At 40.4% G+C, this 20455-nt stretch overlaps 2 protein-coding genes across 2 annotated transcripts; both read left to right on the top strand.

Moving 5' to 3' along the window:
* The first annotated feature begins 1988 nt into the window (after positions 1-1988).
* Positions 1989-10297, top strand: lmod1b (leiomodin 1b (smooth muscle)). Its single transcript, XM_019892529.1, has 4 exons — positions 1989-2790; positions 5505-6799; positions 7570-7879; positions 8746-10297. The coding sequence occupies exons 1-4, from the start codon at positions 2344-2346 to the stop codon at positions 8770-8772; spliced, it is 2079 nt and encodes a 692-aa protein (XP_019748088.1). The 5' UTR covers positions 1989-2343; the 3' UTR covers positions 8773-10297.
* Positions 10298-12189: 1892 nt separating this feature from the next.
* Positions 12190-16982, top strand: timm17a (translocase of inner mitochondrial membrane 17 homolog A (yeast)). Its single transcript, XM_019892530.1, has 6 exons — positions 12190-12300; positions 13669-13768; positions 14755-14818; positions 14882-15010; positions 15088-15198; positions 15615-16982. Exons 1-6 carry the CDS (start codon positions 12275-12277, stop codon positions 15689-15691), a joined length of 507 nt encoding a protein of 168 aa, XP_019748089.1. The 5' UTR covers positions 12190-12274; the 3' UTR covers positions 15692-16982.
* The last annotated feature ends 3473 nt before the right edge of the window (positions 16983-20455 follow it).

Raw genomic sequence — 20455 nt, 5'->3', positions numbered from 1 at the left:
ACACTGACTACTAAGCAAACTAAATGTCCCACAGCACCGATTGGACAAGCAATGTCATGTGATCATCTGCAGCCAGTGATGGCCAAGCGGGCGTGTCATAACTAATTGACATGTTGAGTCGGCCATGTCTTACCCTCCATGGCAGAGGCTCCGTCGAACCCCTGAGACCGATTCACCGAACCCCTAGGGTTCGATCGAACCCAGGTTAAGAACCACTGACTTAAGAGTATTTGCACAAGACTACACGGGCCGTAAGTAGCCGCGTTGCAAGAGAAGTAAAAAAACACACTTGGACTTTTGACTGAACGAGGTGCATTTACCACCAACAAAACAGGACATCTGGAACACAACTACTGTTCAATGGCCAAGTGTTTGTGAGCGTACAAGAAAAGATGAATTTCATTTCGGGAGAGAAGCAGCGTGCTGACAGGAGTTTGAATGTGATCGGTTTACTCTGAATACAGCCACATCCCTGTTAATATGAGGGTGTGCACACTGGTGTGACCGCAGTACTTCAGTTGTTGTGTTTTTACTTTCCCTCTCGAAAATATTTTGTTTTTAATGGTGGTGAACGTCTTGAAGCTTTTATTATTTATTTTTGTTGTTCTTAATCACAAAACCCGGGCACTTGAAGAGGGGTGTGTAGACTTTTTCTATCCACTGTCGGCATTCAATCGGAATTGAGCACTTGGCTCTGCAGTGTAAATTCATTTTAATGGGTCATACATCAAAGTCCATATTTTGTAATCCCACTCCTCATCTGTTTTCTGGTGTTTTAACAAGATTGTTTTTGAAGACGATACTGTAACAATATTCTGGCTTTCCAATGTCATGAAATTGACCTCTAGTAGCATTTTTAGGCAATCGGATCAATACTCGTCATAATGTGAAGGGAAAAAAAATCTCAAAGGTTTATACCCTTACGTTTATTTGGCAAACTGCAGTTTTCCTCTCTTATTCTCACCGCCGCTCATGTGGTTGATCTTCGATTTGTATTTTAGTCGGTGAGAGCAAAATGTGTTATGTCCAGAGTTACTGAGCCATTGTAAAGCACACTGGAAATGTTTGAACGCTTTAACCTGTACTCCACTTAGGAATTCCTCAGTGTCTTTTAGTTGTTGTTTTTTTAGTTGTTTTTTTTTTTAACCTCTTGATTGCGTGTGTCTTATAAAACTTGTTGGGAAAAAACTAAAATGGAAGCTATGACATTGTAATATATAACATGAGTGAAGAATTTATTTCTAATGACATAAAGTTTAACTTTGGAATGTATGTCGTCTGTGTCCTGTTTTATTCTAATGATTTTTACTTGCCACTAGTGTTTACTTAGAAGATATATTTAAGGGCCAGTGTGTTGTGCTCTTTAGCAGCTTCAAGTGGCCATGTTGCAAATGGCAGCAAATCAAGTGTCCACTTCCACTTTCCATCCATGGAGAAAAGAATGTTTGATTACATGTGCAACCATTTCAGGGTGTCCCCCATCTACTCCCCAAAGACAGCTGAGATAGGCCCCATGCACGCCCGCGACCCTTGTGAGGATAAGCGGATTTAAAAAAAAAAAAAACAGATGGATGGATGAATGTTACATGTTACTGTACGTACATTTACTTTACATTTAAAAATATCTGCATTTATGAGGTTTAACTCGTCTTGATCTTAAAGAGAAAAAGTCATTGAGTCATCTCTATGAGCAGGAAATGTATTTTTTTTTTATTCCAGTAAAAGCATTTCAGGAATAAAATGGTAATATATGTACAGTATGCAATTTATTTATTTATTTTACTAGTTAACTTTAAAGGTAACGTTTAGCAGGACCGAGTCATTATGCTGAACAAACTTGTAGTTTTACAATAAAGCAACATGTCAAGTCCCTTGGAATTAAGCAAAAATTGGGATATGAACTGTTCAATTCTTTTCATTCTAATGCTCTGATAAACTGTAGTCCTAATTGTCTTCATAAACAAACACATTACTTTTTTGGGGTTGGTTTTATATGGGAGACTTGAATAGGTTCATGGCATTTCCGTTCATTTCAAGGGCGAAAGGTCATTTGAGATACAAATGAGTTGGTCACAGAAGTACCTAAACTTGTATCTCAAGGCATCGCCATACTTATTTGTTGTGCATCGGTGCAATACATGTCATCGCTATTGCCCATTCCCAAACGTTGAAGTGATCTTCCCACCCCCCAATCCCTTCAAAAAAACGAAGTAAACCAAATCCGGAATGAACAAAAATAGCAGTTGTGTAATGAGAGGAATTGTGTGTACACTAACTCATCTGGCACCTCAGTAAACTGCAGCCCTTCCCATTCCCTTTAAAGGAGCGCGCCGTCCTCTAAACATGGACATGCACTTTCCCAGGATTCCAAGGAATGTCCCAGCCTCTCAGCAGCCCTTCGTCACCGGCCGCCCTCTTTGCAAGCATGTGAGTCCAAACGGGGATCCACGCCTCGCTCTTTCTGGGACGTATGGGAATATTTTGGCCACAAAGCTACTTGCTATCCTGATTTATTATTTTGGCAGTTTTCAAACGAGATCTTGTCGAAGTATGTCCAGACGGAAAGTGAGAGGCCTAACCCGGATGGGGCGGCAGGTGAGTGAGGATCCGGACCTGGATACCCTGCTGTCCACGCTCTCTCCGGAGGAGATGGAGGAGCTGGAGAAAGACATGATGAAAGTGCCCGACGTCAACCCGGAGGACGGTGAGGTGAGCCTTCGAGGCGAGCCTGTCGCAGGCAAAAACAACCACCAGAACGCCAAAAGCAGCCACAAAGAGGACTCGCTCCAGGTACAGTCCTGTTGTTTTGCGTCTTATTTGAGATACTGCATATCAAACGTTAGCGTGTCTGCCTCACAGTTCTGAGGTTCTGGGTTTGAATCTCAACTCCGATCTTTCTGCTTCTGCTCCCCATATCCCCAAAATATTCATGTTAGGTTCACGTCTTGAAGTTGTCCATAGGTGCGAGTGTCAGTGATGTGCCTGCGATTGGCTGGTGGCCAATTCAGGGTGCATCCCAGTTCTCCCACCAAAAGGTCAGCTGGAATTGAAGACTCCAAATTGTCCTTTGTTTTAAACCACGTTTATTATAGTTAACGAAAACTAAAGAAAATATCTAACATAGTCAAAATATTTTCATTCACAAAATGAAATCAAAACAAAAAAGCTTTTTCGAAAAGTGCAAACAAAATTAAAACTATATAGTATGTTTATAAAACTAGAATTATAGTTTCATTTTTATTCATTCATATCATACATGTGCTTCCTGGGTTCCTTTCAAATGTATTTATTTCGGTATTGTAGATCCCTAACTATCGAAGGACAGTCTGAGAATCGTTTGAGAATTGTCATTTACTTTATTCCACAATCCCAGTACTTTGTGACCTTTCTTTTAAAAAAAAATATTTTGCACTCGACATCTCTTCTATTTATTTTTTTAACAAATAAAACGAAAACGAAACCAAAACAACCCCCGTTTTCTGAAAAAATAAAAATTAACAAACTTGCTCCTCACACTAATTAGAACTAAGTGAATTTGAAAACAAAAGTGAAGATGAATTAAAACTAACTAAAATGAAAACCCCCAAATTATTTTAACACTGGCACGAACGTGAGTCTGAATGGTTATTTGCTTGCATGTGCCATGTGATTGGCTGACCGCTTCCACTCATCAAACGTCAGGTGTAACTGGAAACTCTAAATTGTCCATTGGTGTGAATGTGAATGTTTGACAATATGTTGCCTCAGATTGACGAGTGACCACTCCAGTGTGGATCCCACTTCTCTCACCAAAAGTCAGCTTGAATTAAAGACTCTAAATTGTCTATCGGTGTGAACTGGGAGTCTGAACTTTGATTAGCGAATGACCATTTGAACCTCTACCCCAATTCTCTCACCAAAAGTCAGCTTGGATAGTTTCCAGCTCACCTACAACCCTAATGAGGAGATTCACAATAGAAAACAGATGGAAGGAGTTTTAATTGATTTTTTATTTTAGGAGGGGAATATGCCCTGTGAGTGGCTTGGGACAATTCCAGTTTGGATCCCACTTCTCTCGCTAAAAGTCATCTGGGATATGCAGGACAAAGCTATAGCAAAAAGATGCATTAGTGGTTAGATGTCAATGTGTCTCCTGTGATTTTGGCTGGCAGCCAGGCCAGGGTGGATCCCGCTTCGTTCCCCAAAAGTCAGCTGGTATAGACTCCAGCTACCTCATGACCCAAACGAGGACAAGCTTTATAGAAAACGAAGGATGCATTTAAGGACTGAGACCTCATGTGTTGTTTGTGTGGGTGGATTGAAGCAAGAGGCCAGCTGGATCCATCAGATCCCCAACGGGCCGCCCAGAATATTGTTTATCCCTCCGAGGCCTGATTACATTTGACATTCAACTCCTCGCAAGCAACCGCCCCCTTTTGAATGTTGTACATATATTTTTTAATGATCTTTTGTTTGATTTGATTTGATTTGATTTGATTTGAAGCACTGCGGTCCATTGTCGAAGAGTTTCTGTGCACTCAGTTGGGCGTACGGCTCCTTAATCCATGGCCCTGCTGGAATTCCTCGGTTGATCGCTCCTACGCTCACTGCCTTTTAAGGATGCGTCCGCTAGCCTGGCTCACGGCGGGGATCACAAATCAAACACTTGGCAAACCTGAGCCATATAAAAAAAAAAAAAAAAAAAAAAAAAAAAGATGGCCACTATAAACACACATGGCGTGTCGCAGACGGATGAGAAGCCGGACGGTCGTAAAGGGACGCAGAGGCTGAGCTTGCTCCAAGCGAGGTTAACACAAACAGATCACCAGGGCGGATTGAAGCAACTTTTCCCAACTTTTGTTTAACAAAATTAATGGGAAGAGGTCCTTGAAAAATAATCCCATATTAAATCCTAATCTCAATATCGGAGGGGGTGGGGGGGAATTACAATTATATCTTTTTTGAAAACCTGGACTCAATTGTCAAACGTGTCTGAAATGCTCTGAAATCATTGGGGTAGGATACAAAAAAAAAAAAAAAAAAAAAGATTGAAGCAGACGATTCTAAAAGTCTTTATGTATTGATTTGTGTGGTGAACATAAAGTTTGCCTGGGCCACAGACTCTGTAATTGTCACGAAACAATGTTAACTGTTAGCCTAGCTTTTTCTCTTGCTTCTTCTTTTTATTTATTACAATTTGGATGCCCTGTACCACCATACTGCCTCTCACAGGTCAGTCTTGGCATTACAGATGTACTTTTTGTGGAAAGAGATGATTGTCAATGGTTATGTCATGCGTGCGATGTCTTGTGTTAGTCATCTGGAGTACGCCACACCTGATAGGAGAAGTATGAACAGGATTTTTAAAAAATCCTTGTCATGTGCGAAGTCCCTCATGGTCAACGAATTGATTAAGATGTTATCAGTTGTTACATGTGTCCTCCACTTTAGGCTTGGCTTGCATTAAATTCTGTGGTCTGGTTCAACTGTGAATTAAACATGCTCATATTTGTTCCCTCACACAGGCTCAACCCAAGAAGGAAAGCCGGAAACAGGATTACCCGAGAAAGACGGACCTGAGCCAGAAGTGCAACGACACCACTGAAGTCCAAGGACGAGGAGAAAACGAAGTTGATGATGGCGACGAGAAAGTTCCAGAATCCTCAAAAGGGGGTCAAAGTCAGCTCTCCAGAGACCTAAAGGATGGTTGCAAGGAGAAAACAGCCTGTGAGGACAACAGGATGACAGACAAGAGAGACAATCGCGAGAGCAAAACAAGGGACGTGATATCCAAGCTCCAGGAGAAGAAGAAGGAGGACACCCGTAGGGAGGACTGCAGGAGAAGAGATGACACCAAGACCAAGGACATTATCTCCAGGCTACGGGAGAAGAGCGAGAAGGAAGCAGGCAGGGAGCGGGTTCGGCGATCCGACAGCTTCAGGACACAGGGACTGGTTTCCAGGATGCTGGAGAAGCAGAACAAATCACAGGAGAACCTGACTCCCGAGGAGAAGAAGCCTCAGGATGAGGATAAGGAAAAGAAGGCGGCTCGCAGAGTGCAACGGCAAGCCTCTGAGAAGGAGGATGGAACGAGAAGAGGTGAAGAACTGCTCAACCACAGCGATCACTTGAAGCAACAGAAAGCAGAAGAGCAGAAAGTTGACACCCGAGAAAAACTCACCAACTGCGTGGCCCCGACCTCCAAAACGAAGGAGGAAGATGTCGCCGACGAAGACGCCAGCATGTTCGATGAGCTCCTGGAGCAGGTCCGAGGCGACGACCCGTCCTTGGTGGAGCTCAACGTAAACAACTCCGAGGTGATCAAGACCAAGACGCTCATCGAGCTGGCCGAGGCGCTGCGCTGCAACACCCATGTCAGGAAGGTGGCGCTGGCCAACTGCCGTGCCGACGACCACGTGGCATACGCCGTCGCTGGCACGCTGCACCACAACTCCAGCGTCACCAGCATCAACTTGGACTCCAACCATCTCACCGGCAAGGGCATCCTGGCCCTCATACAAGCGCTGCGCTACAACACCACCCTCACTGAGCTCCGCTTCCAGAACCAGCGGCACGTCTGCGGAGGCAAGACGGAGATGGAGATGATCAAGGTGCTGAAAGAGAACACCACCCTGCTTAAACTGGGCTACCACTTCGAGCTGGCCGGGCCCAGGATGACCACTACCAACATCCTAAGTCGTAACATGGACCGCCAGCGTCAGAGGCGTTTACAGGAGCAGAAGCAGGCCCAGGCCGGAAATGGAACCGACAAGAAGGATACTCTGGAAGTGCCCAAGCCGGGTGGCGGAGGCTCCCATAGGTGTGTAATGGGAATGGTATGATCTAATACAGTGATAGGGAGTCATTCCTGCCGCTAATAGCATAGACCGAAGAATTACGCCGCCAAACAAAGGGGACTGTATTGTTAATAGTGGGTATCAAAGGACCACTTTGTCCAAATGAAGCTACCCACTGAGGTCTAAGCAGGTCAAACCATTTGCAATATGATTGGCTTCTGCATACAGGCAAGGACTGTCTAGAAGGCTAAGTGGGATTCATCAAAACATCTGATTAAACCATATATCTGTTTGTCTTATACTGGCTAAGGTGAACACACCAGAAGGAGCAGGGCCATTTAATTGTTGCAGTGTGACCAAAAACATCTTTTAATTGTTTTTTTAAAGTATAAGTAAAAAGTACAATTTCATGCAGCACTTTACTGAACGCAACAAACAGTTGAACACACAAATTCAAAAGGACAACATCTGCAAGGAGCTGCTGTAGGCCACAACTCACATCCAGACTCCCACATCAAGACTGATCTGCCCAACTGAGCCATCCTGACTTCAGCCCCTGATGTCATTCGCCAGGCCACACCACTTAAAGACACATATTCAATACAATACCACGTTATGAACAGTAATTACACTTCTCTTCTGTTATGGGAAACTCCATTGGTACACGAGCTAACAATTAGCATATACTTAACAGCGTTATTGCCCTTTAAGCAACTGATATCTGAGTACAGACGGCGCTGCAACATCTGTATAACGTATATAACAATACTCACAGACCTATTCTGTATTCCAGAAATTCCACCACATGGACCTCTCCAAAGGCGTCTCCAAAACCGTCCCCCATGCCTTCGCCCATGCCTTCACCTAAACTGAGCCCCAAGAAGGGAGACGGGGCTGGTCCACCACCGCCCCCGCCCCCACCCCCACCTGGGGGTGCGCCCCCACCTCCTCCGCCTCTCATGCTGGAAGTGGACTCCTTGAGGAACTCTTTGACTCCGGTTTCGCGGAGGAGCCTGGATGGGAAGAACCGAGGGGGCGCAAAGAACTCCAGGGATCAGCTGCTCGCCTCCATTAGGGGGAGCAACATCGAACAACTCAAGAAGGTACATCCAATGTTCACAGAACCAACGCTATTGTAGTTAACAGAACTGCTCAAAATAATGAAAACTACCGTAGGACAGAAAAATATTTTTGTTAACTGAAAAAAAAGAAAAAGAACGATAACTTACTGTAACTGCATTTTATGTTCACAAATGACAAAGGGACATTTTGATCTGGCTGTTCATTTCATACAAAAACGTTTTGTGCAGTTTTGAAATTATTTTGCCTTTGTCTGTTTTTTATTTGATTTGTGGACGTTTGAAGGCCTAAATCTGTCCTAACCGAAAGCATTAAATGGTATCTTTAATTGAGTTTTTACTTTACAGTGTTGATTACTTCACAAAGGGATGATGAGAAAAGATGGAGAAACCATGTTAAATGCTAAGTTAACCTAAGAATGACACAGCTAGCGCATTAAATCATGCACTTATGTGCTTGAAGGATCAATTACACTTTCCACACAAGTCTGGCTGGAACCACGTTAAAGCGGAGAACATCCAAATTTGAACAGCAAAATAGCAGGACAATTAATAAATGACTGAATTCTGGAGAGAAAATCATACATGCTAAATTGACAGGGAAGTGAATTATTTTTCTCATTTAAAGACTGTGTTGCTTTGTTGGACGGACATTTGACTGCTGCAGTCTAGTGCAGCAGCAGACGAACAATTCAGAATTCATTTGTAAATTGGTCGGTTGTAAGATAAGATGGCAAAAACACCTTATTAATGGTTCACCAATTTCAAACTTTAAACGTCAATGCAAAGTTGTGACTAGAAAACCCAAATTTCTATGATATAGCCGTAGTGGAACACTTTATTGATTTCCACATGCAGAGTCCATTTATACGTTTTGCTTCCCCCAACAGGTACCTGTACCCAAGTGGCTGCAGTGATTTTCCTAGTGGCTGGAACGTAAGAAACACGGTCGAACGGATATCTCGCCGCAAGAAGACAAACCCTCCCTCGGGTCGAGGGTCCATCTTGCGGTAATGACAGTTTTGACGATGAGGCCGCCTTTTTACCCTGAGTACTTCCCACGGAATACTGGACCAAAGGACCCTTGTGAAGAACAGGGGCCACGATGGTCTCTTGCCAGTTGTCCATTTTGCAGTCATGGATTCATATCGCTCTTTGCTGGTCATTTGCACTAATAGGTACTAGATGAAGTCCATTATACAACATATTGTCTCGCGTATGAATGCAAGTGCCTGAGAAAACAGTGAAAATGGTGTACACGCGTAATGAGGAAAAAAAAACATTACAGTATTACTGCGATTTTCATGTGTGGTGTTCTTGAAATGGCCAACAAAACACAACGCATATATCAACAGACAATCATAAGTCTCGACCCCGAAACTGGATATCCGTCGTCGTACAAAGACTGAACTTTTAGGGCAGCATGATTGAGAAAGAGAAGTAGTAGGAAAAGAAATAGAAGAAGCCAGGCTAGCTGATAATTGATCTCCATTTTTTGTGTCAAAATCCTGGAGTCCATGTCCCAACTCTTTGTTGAATACACACGTGTAAGGATTTGACCTTGGTACATATTGAACAAGTTCAACATTGGCGATTGATCGGGAAATAAAATTCCCTCTTAGCACATCCCACACCATAAAATGATTTCTCAGGATAATCTTTGAGAGGCATCCAATAATCAGGCCTTTGCTGACTTTGATCGGCAGAAAAGGAAAATATTCAAATTCAGCCGAATTGTCATTATGCGTGTACCCCGCTTTCAACATTTAAAATTGTCGACACTGAACTTTTTCTGAGCGGATCAGGAAGTAAAAATCCCTCTTGACACACTTCATACCACAGTATAACCCCCGAAGGTAATCTTTTAGACACATTCAATATTCTGGCCTGTGCTGACTTTGATCGGAATTGGGGAAAAGTGCTCAAATTTGGACCATTTGGTGGCGTGTGTGTCCCCCACTTTAGTCGTTTGAACCACTGTCAGTTAATCTGTCCAAACTGGGATGAAAACAACAGGGAATACATCGTCACGATGGCCCAATTAAAAAAACAAAAACATAATGTGGCTCCGGGAAAAAGAACACCAAGCACTGAGTGCCTCATGTCAAAAAAATCTCAGGCAAAGTTCATTTGGAAAAGCGCCACAAAGGAGTTTTAATTACGAGTTATCAGGAAGTACAAATTCATAAGTGTTGTACAGAATCATTTTAGCTGGCGTAATTGATAATCGTATGTAATGTCAATGTAATATAGCTACAGTATGTGCTATGAGGTTGATATCAAGCTTCCTGTTGATTGATAACTTTTGAGTGAAGGTCTTTTCTTTGATGACGTTATGGCACTTCCTCTTTGTGTAACCTAGATTTATTTTTTTCCATTTTGCGATGACACACCTTTCTAACGGAGCCTGTATGTCTTCAATAAAACGCTTTACTATGTTGCTGTTGACTCACAAAAGCAATTCATTACCAATTGGTTTGATTATTAACAGCTCTTATTTAATCATTCAACATTTTCTGAGCATTGTGTTTTCATCCCCATTTTTAAAAAAACATTCATTATTTTTTTAAATACTGATATATCCTACTGTGATGATAGAAAGATGGCATTAATAAATGTTATTAATTGAATAAAATGTTTCAATGATTCAAAACAATTTTGGATAATAAGATGAAAAAATTGGGATTTAAAAAGGGTTTGTTTTTTTAAAAGAAAAAGATTAAAAGGGGAAAAAAATGCACATTTTTGTACATCAAGATTTTGCGGGGGATGTCTCTCCAAAATAATTTGGATAGTTGTTTTTGAAAAAATACAAGAAAATCTGAAGGGTTTTTTTCTACAGTAAGAAACATTTGAGTTGAAATAAAACACTGGAAATAGTTTTTGAACAATTTTTGATGTAAACCTAAAAAGCAAATGTTTCACTAAACGTTTGAATTGAAAAGAAAAGAGAATAGAAAATGTTCCAGAATATATTTTTGGAATGTCTGAAAATCTTGGCAAAAAAACACAATTAAAAAAATGTTATATCCCAGAAAATTTGGAGCTATAAAAAAAGACATGAATACAACTATTTCGATTTTTTTAAATTCCAACATAGACTTGCTTAACTGCTAATAGCTATTATGTGATTAGCTACTTAGCAGTTCCGAATGGCATTTTACGAGGCATCCTATCAGATTGCTGTGTCATTTTTGGGTACAAAGAAGAGAAATCAGAAAAGTTTCCAATTTTTAAAATACAAATATATATTTTTAATGTTTGTCTTTGGATTAAAAAGAATAAATCAAAATGTTTCAGTCCATTTTCTTTTAATTGCATGACTAAAATAATGGAGATATGAGGTTTTCATGACAACAAATTAATGCCATTATCATTTTGACTCAATGGCTGTATCTCTTTGACTTCATTCACACTTTTTGAGGAAATTCCATTTGCCTGAAATATGCATACATGTCGTTCATCTTTACTTCATTACCACCACCAAGTCTGAAAGGCTCTGTTCACATCTATTGCAAAGTATTATCACGTTGATGGTTTTGCATAGTTTGTTTGCCGAAGTGAGCAGGGTGGAAGCTGTCTAGTGTGGAGACAAGAAGAACAGCAGCAGAAGGCCAGTTTACATCTCCCCAAATGTCTATATTTGGTCATTTCTTCTATGGAGGCTTGGGCTGTAATTCATTCCGTTGTGGTTCCTAATAGCCGGCTGCTGGCCAATCTGTCGCTGCTCTCTGTCTGCTGCTGTGTGTGCTGTTCCTCTGACCAGCAACAATGTTTGATTGGGAAGGAATGAAAACATTGGGGGCGAACTTTAACGGGGAGTGTGTGTGCTATGACTTATGCAGTTAAAAATATGCACACACAAAAACCTCGGCTCGTGTGGTCATGTCTTAAAAATGCTTTTCAAAGTATTACAAGGACCAGTCTTCTCCATGAATGTGTCGAATGAGATGTCCATTTACCCTTCATTTTTTTAAAGTATTCATTTGGATAACTCGTGTGATTTATATCCAGAAATATTTTCATTTAATAATTTTATTCAACAATGAGTTCGGAAAATACAGTGTAATCACGTTATAATAAAAAGTAAAAAGGAAAATACTGTCATAAATGACATGAAAATATAATAACAATAATAGTGTTAATGATTACTTTGTAATGAGAAACAAAATAGTAGGCACATACATATGAAATACTAATTAACTTATAATACGTTTTATTCACACTGATATTTACTTATTTTTGAATTAGGTGTTAAACTGGATACATTTTACCTCAGTGTCACATTTTGGCGATTTTTCAGTTTCCCACCATTGTTTATTCACCGGGAGGCCCCTTTAAGCGCCTGGTGTTGCGTCATAGCGTCACTCAGTCGTCACACTCTGGCTCCGGCACGGGAGGAAACGGCAGAAGAACAAAATGGAGGAATATGCCAGAGAGCCGTGGTGAGTCCTTTCAGCGAAAATAACAATGGATTTTTTTTTCTGTAGCGCAGCATGGTGTAGGATCTCATTCAAGCGAGTTTGTCTTATCCCCTACCCACGCCCCCCACGTGACTCAGCAGAAATCGTCTCGTTTACTGCTGTTAGCATTGATGCTAAACTGACGTTACATTGTGTTAGCCGCGTGACATCGTGGCTAAAAGCACGTTGTGGTGACCTTGCGGACTTGCCCCCCTTCCTGTACAAATTAAGATGACATCACGTAATTTTTCGATAACTTCGCTCACTGTTTGCTCACAAACGGCAATACCAACGAATGTGACACATTGAGCTCCTATAATGACGTCTAGTGGAGGACGTGTTAGCTGTAGATGTTTGATAAGCTAACCCGGCTACCCCCGCCAACCTGCGACTACCTGATTGCGCAACATGACAAAATATGCCAATAACGATTTAATGACTGTTTAACAGAGGCGGGGGTAAGTCATTTCTGCGCAGCTTCCAATAACTTTAAAGTTCCATGCACATCCCAAATAAGTCAAATTGAGTCCCTACTCAATGTCAAGCAAGTCATAAATCTTGCCGCAGTCTTGCTCGGTCACATCATATATTGCACATTAGCCACTTTGCTATGCATACATAGTCCTTGAAAACAAATCTAATGTCCTTCTCTAATGGCAAGTGGGTGAATTCGTGAATTGAGGCTGCAGCAATAGAATAGTTCTAGAATTAAGTATTTGAGTATTTGGATAAAAAAAAAATGCTTGCATTACTATTGAGATGCAAGTTTTATTTTTGTCCATTTATGGTCACCATCCTCCCGTTCCTCCCTTTAATATCTGTGACTTGATTGTGCATGGGTTTAGAAGTTGAGGGCTGGTTTGGTAAGTGATGTGGGTGTCAGCGAATGGGAGGTCAGAGTTAGCTGTCTGTTAACTGCCTAAATCAAGGAGTGAATTCTGGACATTGGCAGCTTCTGTATGAGCATCCTTATTATGTGTTTGTGTTCTGACCATTTGGTCAATAAAGCGGCGTCTGTGTCTATTCTTGACCACTTGTTAGGGCACTACAATGCGTTCTAACTAGTGGGGTAGGCTATATTAAATTAACCAACATCGATACATAACTTTCTGTGTTGGTGATTTGTAGATGTGCTGTTGAGATACAAATTGTACTTTCGCTTCAGTGTGAAATGAGTGAGGAGTGTTGCACATGCCTGCGATAGCATTACTCCATATCGAAAAATGAGTTTAAGATAGACACATTTATTGTAATCAAATAATTTGAGTTATTTGAATAATTTTTACAGCCCGATGGAATCAGCGATGTTTTCCTGTACATGGAATTTGAATTATTTCTAAATGTTTTCAGTCCCTGGAGGATTGTGGACGACTGTGGGGGTGCGTTCACCATGGGGGCCATTGGAGGTGGAATATTCCAAGCAGTAAAAGGCTTCAGGAACGCACCTTCGGTAAAACCACTCACAACACTGTACCGTGTAATCTCATGATGACTTTTGCATAGTTGTTTCATTAAAATTATCAACATAATCACATGAGCGTCAGAGACATTCCCTTGGTGGCATATAACGGCTTCCTCAAAAAGTACCCTCGACTCTGGTTCTTAAACCGAAAGAGACAGTTTTTTTTTTTTCATGATTCATAACGGTTCCAAAGTATTTCAAGAACTTGACTGTGGTATGCTGTCATTACAATATCTCAAGGATCAAGAAATATGACTTTTTATACCTTTTTTGTTTTGCGGGTCCAATACCGTCTCATGCAACTACCCGTAACCACATGAGGGAAACAAAATTCACTGCGACTCTGCTTACCTCTTTTTGGCTTTGACTTGTGGGTGTCTCTGCCTGATAGTGTTTCAGACTGTGTAATCTAGCGAACGAACTCTGAGCGTTGCCTGTAAGTGGCTCTTGATCTTCACACAGCCTATCCTCTGAGTCATGGCCGTAGAAACTTGGTATAAGGGTGGTATAGTGTACCCCCGCTAATCGTGGATGATATGGAAATATATATAATTATAAAGAAGAAGAATACAAACATAAATATACATTTTGTACTGTATAATGTTAATTTATGAAAAAGAAACAGGTTTGATTGTTTGGATGTAATTTCACTGCTTGACTGTTAAATGTTTACATTGATGGGGTGTCCGCGTTTCGGGCATCCCATTAACATAAAAAATGTAAATCACAAAAATGGGCATTCATGTTTTTCACAGGGCAGTGACGAAATTATACTCTGATAATCAGCTGATTAATCGGTTATTGGAATTTTATTCTGACGGATATCGAAATCGTCCTAAAAAAAAAAAAATCTGTATCGGTTGGGTCCTACCAGACCCAAGAAACATTAAACTGTCAATTTATTCATAATATGTGCCCTGAAAGTTTTTCATTTCAGACTCTTTAAGTGTTTTTATTGACGCTGTGTTCTGTAGGGAATGAATCACAGAATGAGAGGCAGCATGACTGCTATCAAGACCAGAGCTCCACAGCTTGGAGGTAAGATTTATTCATGAATTATGCTCTTGCCATCTACAAACGATGTCTCTGGCGTTTTTTAAGGTAGCTTTGCAGTGTGGGGAGGCCTCTTCTCCATGATCGACTGCGGCCTGGTGAAGGTACGCGGGAAGGAGGATCCCTGGAACTCCATCACGAGCGGTGCCATGACAGGAGCCATCCTCGCCGCCAGAAGTCAGTCTACAAACGCTTTTGAAAAGATTCCGCCTCAACACACTTGTGGTCGAGCCATGAACTGACCCTTTTTGCAGATGGACCAGTGGCCATGGTGGGCTCTGCGGCTATGGGGGGCATCCTGCTAGCCTTGATAGAGGGCGCCGGAATCATGCTGTCTAGGTTTGCCTCCTCACAATTTCCAACAGGCAAGTTGGACCACCATTAATTTTTGTGATATCACTTTATACATTTGTCCATAGTACAGCCCATATGACTTTTTTTTTCCTAAGTGAAGAAAAATGTTTTTCCTTAATGTATAAAATGTTTAGTTTAGTAGATTATTTGTTTTTTTAAATGTATATTTTTAAACTTATTCCTTACATATGCATATAGATGTTAATTTTTGTTTTTGATTTGAAAAGAAAAATTTCCTTCCACCAAGCTCATTAAAAAAAACAACGGAGATGGCCTAACAACGTATAAATATAAGCCGACCAATTTGTTTTCATGCTTCCCAAGTATGCATTTTCTAGGCTTGATTTATGACTAAATTTATGAGTAAAAGCCCTGGAATTACAAGATACAGTAGACAACAAACAAACAATTTGTGTTGGTGTTTCAGGCCCTCAGTTTGCAGAGGAGCCAGCCCCCGCCCCCATGCCCGCCGCGCCCTTTGGAGACTACCGACAATATCAGTGAAAGGACCGGTTGCCTCTCGCCCTTCTTTAGCAGTTTTTTTTTTTTTTTTTTAAATTCCTTGTGGGAGTTACAAAGTGGGAATGGAGATGACACAAATGCACATCCGTAACCATAGAGACAAGTACACCCCTGTCCGCACCACATGATGAACTGAGACTGCACAGTGACATCTTCATTTTCATTTAAAATGCACCTTTTTTTCCAGACGTGCGGCGGAATCCCCAAAAGGGTGCGGACGCGTGCGCGCGCACACACACACACACAAATACAAAGGCAGAACTAAAAATGGATGGAAAATTTTATTAAAAAGAAAAAAAACTACAAAGTTTATACATACACCATCTGTGAATGATCTTGGCAATAGTTTCCTTTTAGAAGTGGAGTTTGGCCTTAAAGCACAAATGTCCCTCACTGCTTGTCATTAGCCACTTTGCTATTTACATTTGCATCTGTCTAGTGTCAATTTTGTGAATTCTTTTTCTCGTTATACTGAGCAGCCGCACCCTTTGCAATCATTTCTTGTGGTGAAATGGAAAGTACAAAAAAACACGTGCATGATAAAAATATGCCGTTAGCTGCCAAGCTTTTCACGAGTGAGCCAAAAACCACAAATGGAATAAAATAATACCTACCATAATAACAATTACATTAATTTATGACACATCCCTGTGTCATGAAAGTTCCATTTTCTGTTTCTGTGGTTATCACTGACAGTATACCCTTTGTGGCAACTTCCTAAAAAGTTATTTTTGACTTTTGCGGCGCATTTTCCACAAAATGTTGGTCAAACTCACATTCATATTTGAAGGTTCCGCTGTACTGATTTTTTTTTTTTTAAGGTGTTATTTGGGATGAATACTTGTAGCCTAGCCACTGCAGATGCTGGCCAGGCGATCTGGTTGACTACGGAATGCGAAGAACACAAAGCATGATTAATTTATTATACTTTAGTGTACTGTGTATACGTTTAAAGGCTCCCCCTTTGTATTTGCTCGTTTGCCTTAAATCCAACATGCTCGAGCTCGCCGAGGTCTCTTTTTGCATATAATACATTGACTCCAGTTGGTTTCAAGATAATGTATTTATTTTTACAATGTAAGGAGTCAACTGGGTGTTTTATGCAGATGTTCTTTTTGCATTTTGAATGCAAAAGAGACAGGAGGGAAAGGCATGATTGCAAAAGGCACTGCAACTGAATGGTGGAACTCATGCAAGGAACGGGTAGTTACATCCTGTATTCAGTCTCACTGAGAGATTGTACTATAAGACAATAAACAGAAATGTGTTTTAATTTGTCTTTTCGTTTAGTATACATAGTAGAGAACAATGTTTCTATTTCCTGGTAATATGGAAGATGGGGTTGATGGAATTAACCACTAGAGGGCGGCCCTCACAAATGAGACTATTGCACGGCCTCTTTGTTTTTACGGCGAATTTGTACGGAAATCAGAACGACTTACTGTCTTACCACAAACCTATTCTAAAGCAGTACGAAAGTCTCAAACATAAACATATGCATTAAAAATCTATTATAGTCCATAAATATAATATAAAAACAAAAACACGGAAAACCAGTATGTACTGTGGTAACTGATCGTGCCTCCTGTTATGTAAACACCGCAGAGTGTAGATTAGCAATTTGATGAATTGCCTAAAGTGGCGTTCGGTCCAAATGCTGAGTCTGGTTGGAATGGCCACTTCAACCTGAGTACTGCACATTAATTTAAAAAAAAAAAAATCAAAATTGTCCCTAGGTGTGAGTCTGAGCGCGGACGGTTGTTCGTCTATGTGTGCCTTGCAATGAGCTGGCAACCAGTTCCGGGTGTACCCCGCCGACTGCCCGAAGACCACTGGGATAGGCTATAGCACGCCCCGCGACCCTTGTGAGGATAAGCGAATCAGAAAATGGATGGATGGGCCACATCAAACTTCTACAGTTGGTTATTAAAGTATATCTGTCTAAGAAAAAAAAAGACTTCATTTTGTTCCATTTTGAGGACTGCTGACTGATTTCACAATAAGGAAAATACTTAAATGTGTCATAGTGACTTGAGAGCAACTCATGGATGTGTCATAAAAACTGCTTGCCTTTTTCCCAGAGAAGAAACAATTTCACCCATACAGCATTTGACTTGCAACAAAAAATGCGGTCTATTTTGAAACAAGCAGTGTAAACAGTCAACCACAGAAACGTAACACACTATAACAAACTGGGCATTTTTCCCTTTTAGTTTGTGAGTAAAGGATTAGACCTAGTTTTCCCATGTCTTGATACGGGTAACGTGGGTCCACCTCTAGTGCAAGGCTCGTTTGCAAGTGCGTGATGGCCGGGTCTGCACCCATGGGGCTCGGTCGGGCACAGCCTGAAAAGGCAATGTGGTTCCTTTTGAGCTTACCACCTGTGGAAGGGGCCAACGGGGTCAGGTGCTCTGTGAACTTAATATGTAATTTAAATGAGAGAGAAAATAACAAATATAGTACATGTAATAACTATTCAAAAAATGTACAATAAAATAAAAAAATGCATAGGATAGTGATGTTTATCCATCCATTCATTTTCTGATCTGCTTTATCCTCACAACGGTCGCGGAGTAATGTTTATAATTAGATATTACAGTATTTAATTTTACATGGATTGAAATCTAATAATAGATTAGAATAAAATAAAAATTATGTATACTGTATATATTTCTAAAGTACATCTAAAAATAGATTAAATCAACATGTCTAAACATTTATAAATTGTATAGAATGATAACACTGTATCTAAACCAACACCGTCTTGAAATAAATTGACATTTCAATTTAAATTGGATTGATAAGTTGAAACAAATTATTTCAATGAAATACAAATAAGTATAAATGACAAATAGTGTCAACGTTTTTAGACATTTTATAATGTAATTTTGAGGTTGTCAAAACAAACTTTCGGAGAAATAATCATTGTCCATATAGTGAGATGATTATTATTATTATTATTATTATTATTATTATTATTATGGTTGACTACGGAATGCGAAGAACACAAAGCATGATTAATTTATTATACTTTAGTGTACTGTGTATACGTTTAAAGGCTCCCCCTTTGTATTTGCTCGTTTGCCTTAAATCCAACATGCTCGAGCTCGCCGAGGTCTCTTTTTGCATATAATACATTGACTCCAGTTGGTTTCAAGATAATGTATTTATTTTTACAATGTAAGGAGTCAACTGGGTGTTTTATGCAGATGTTCTTTTTGCATTTTGAATGCAAAAGAGACAGGAGGGAAAGGCATGATTGCAAAAGGCACTGCAACTGAATGGTGGAACTCATGCAAGGAACGGGTAGTTACATCCTGTATTCAGTCTCACTGAGAGATTGTACTATAAGACAATAAACAGAAATGTGTTTTAATTTGTCTTTTCGTTTAGTATACATAGTAGAGAACAATGTTTCTATTTCCTGGTAATATGGAAGATGGGGTTGATGGAATTAACCACTAGAGGGCGGCCCTCACAAATGAGACTATTGCACGGCCTCTTTGTTTTTACGGCGAATTTGTACGGAAATCAGAACGACTTACTGTCTTACCACAAACCTATTCTAAAGCAGTACGAAAGTCTCAAACATAAACATATGCATTAAAAATCTATTATAGTCCATAAATATAATATAAAAACAAAAACACGGAAAACCAGTATGTACTGTGGTAACTGATCGTGCCTCCTGTTATGTAAACACCGCAGAGTGTAGATTAGCAATTTGATGAATTGCCTAAAGTGGCGTTCGGTCCAAATGCTGAGTCTGGTTGGAATGGCCACTTCAACCTGAGTACTGCACATTAATTTAAAAAAAAAAAAATCAAAATTGTCCCTAGGTGTGAGTCTGAGCGCGGACGGTTGTTCGTCTATGTGTGCCTTGCAATGAGCTGGCAACCAGTTCCGGGTGTACCCCGCCGACTGCCCGAAGACCACTGGGATAGGCTATAGCACGCCCCGCGACCCTTGTGAGGATAAGCGAATCAGAAAATGGATGGATGGGCCACATCAAACTTCTACAGTTGGTTATTAAAGTATATCTGTCTAAGAAAAAAAAAGACTTCATTTTGTTCCATTTTGAGGACTGCTGACTGATTTCACAATAAGGAAAATACTTAAATGTGTCATAGTGACTTGAGAGCAACTCATGGATGTGTCATAAAAACTGCTTGCCTTTTTCCCAGAGAAGAAACAATTTCACCCATACAGCATTTGACTTGCAACAAAAAATGCGGTCTATTTTGAAACAAGCAGTGTAAACAGTCAACCACAGAAACGTAACACACTATAACAAACTGGGCATTTTTCCCTTTTAGTTTGTGAGTAAAGGATTAGACCTAGTTTTCCCATGTCTTGATACGGGTAACGTGGGTCCACCTCTAGTGCAAGGCTCGTTTGCAAGTGCGTGATGGCCGGGTCTGCACCCATGGGGCTCGGTCGGGCACAGCCTGAAAAGGCAATGTGGTTCCTTTTGAGCTTACCACCTGTGGAAGGGGCCAACGGGGTCAGGTGCTCTGTGAACTTAATATGTAATTTAAATGAGAGAGAAAATAACAAATATAGTACATGTAATAACTATTCAAAAAATGTACAATAAAATAAAAAAATGCATAGGATAGTGATGTTTATCCATCCATTCATTTTCTGATCTGCTTTATCCTCACAACGGTCGCGGAGTAATGTTTATAATTAGATATTACAGTATTTAATTTTACATGGATTGAAATCTAATAATAGATTAGAATA

The sequence above is a fragment of the Hippocampus comes genome, unplaced genomic scaffold (assembly GCF_001891065.2).
Source record: "Hippocampus comes isolate QL1 unplaced genomic scaffold, H_comes_QL1_v1.1 scaffold137, whole genome shotgun sequence".
Lineage (NCBI taxonomy): Eukaryota > Metazoa > Chordata > Actinopteri > Syngnathiformes > Syngnathidae > Hippocampus > Hippocampus comes.
Note: the sequence above shows the minus strand (reverse complement) of the source record. Positions and strands in the feature narration are given on the sequence as shown.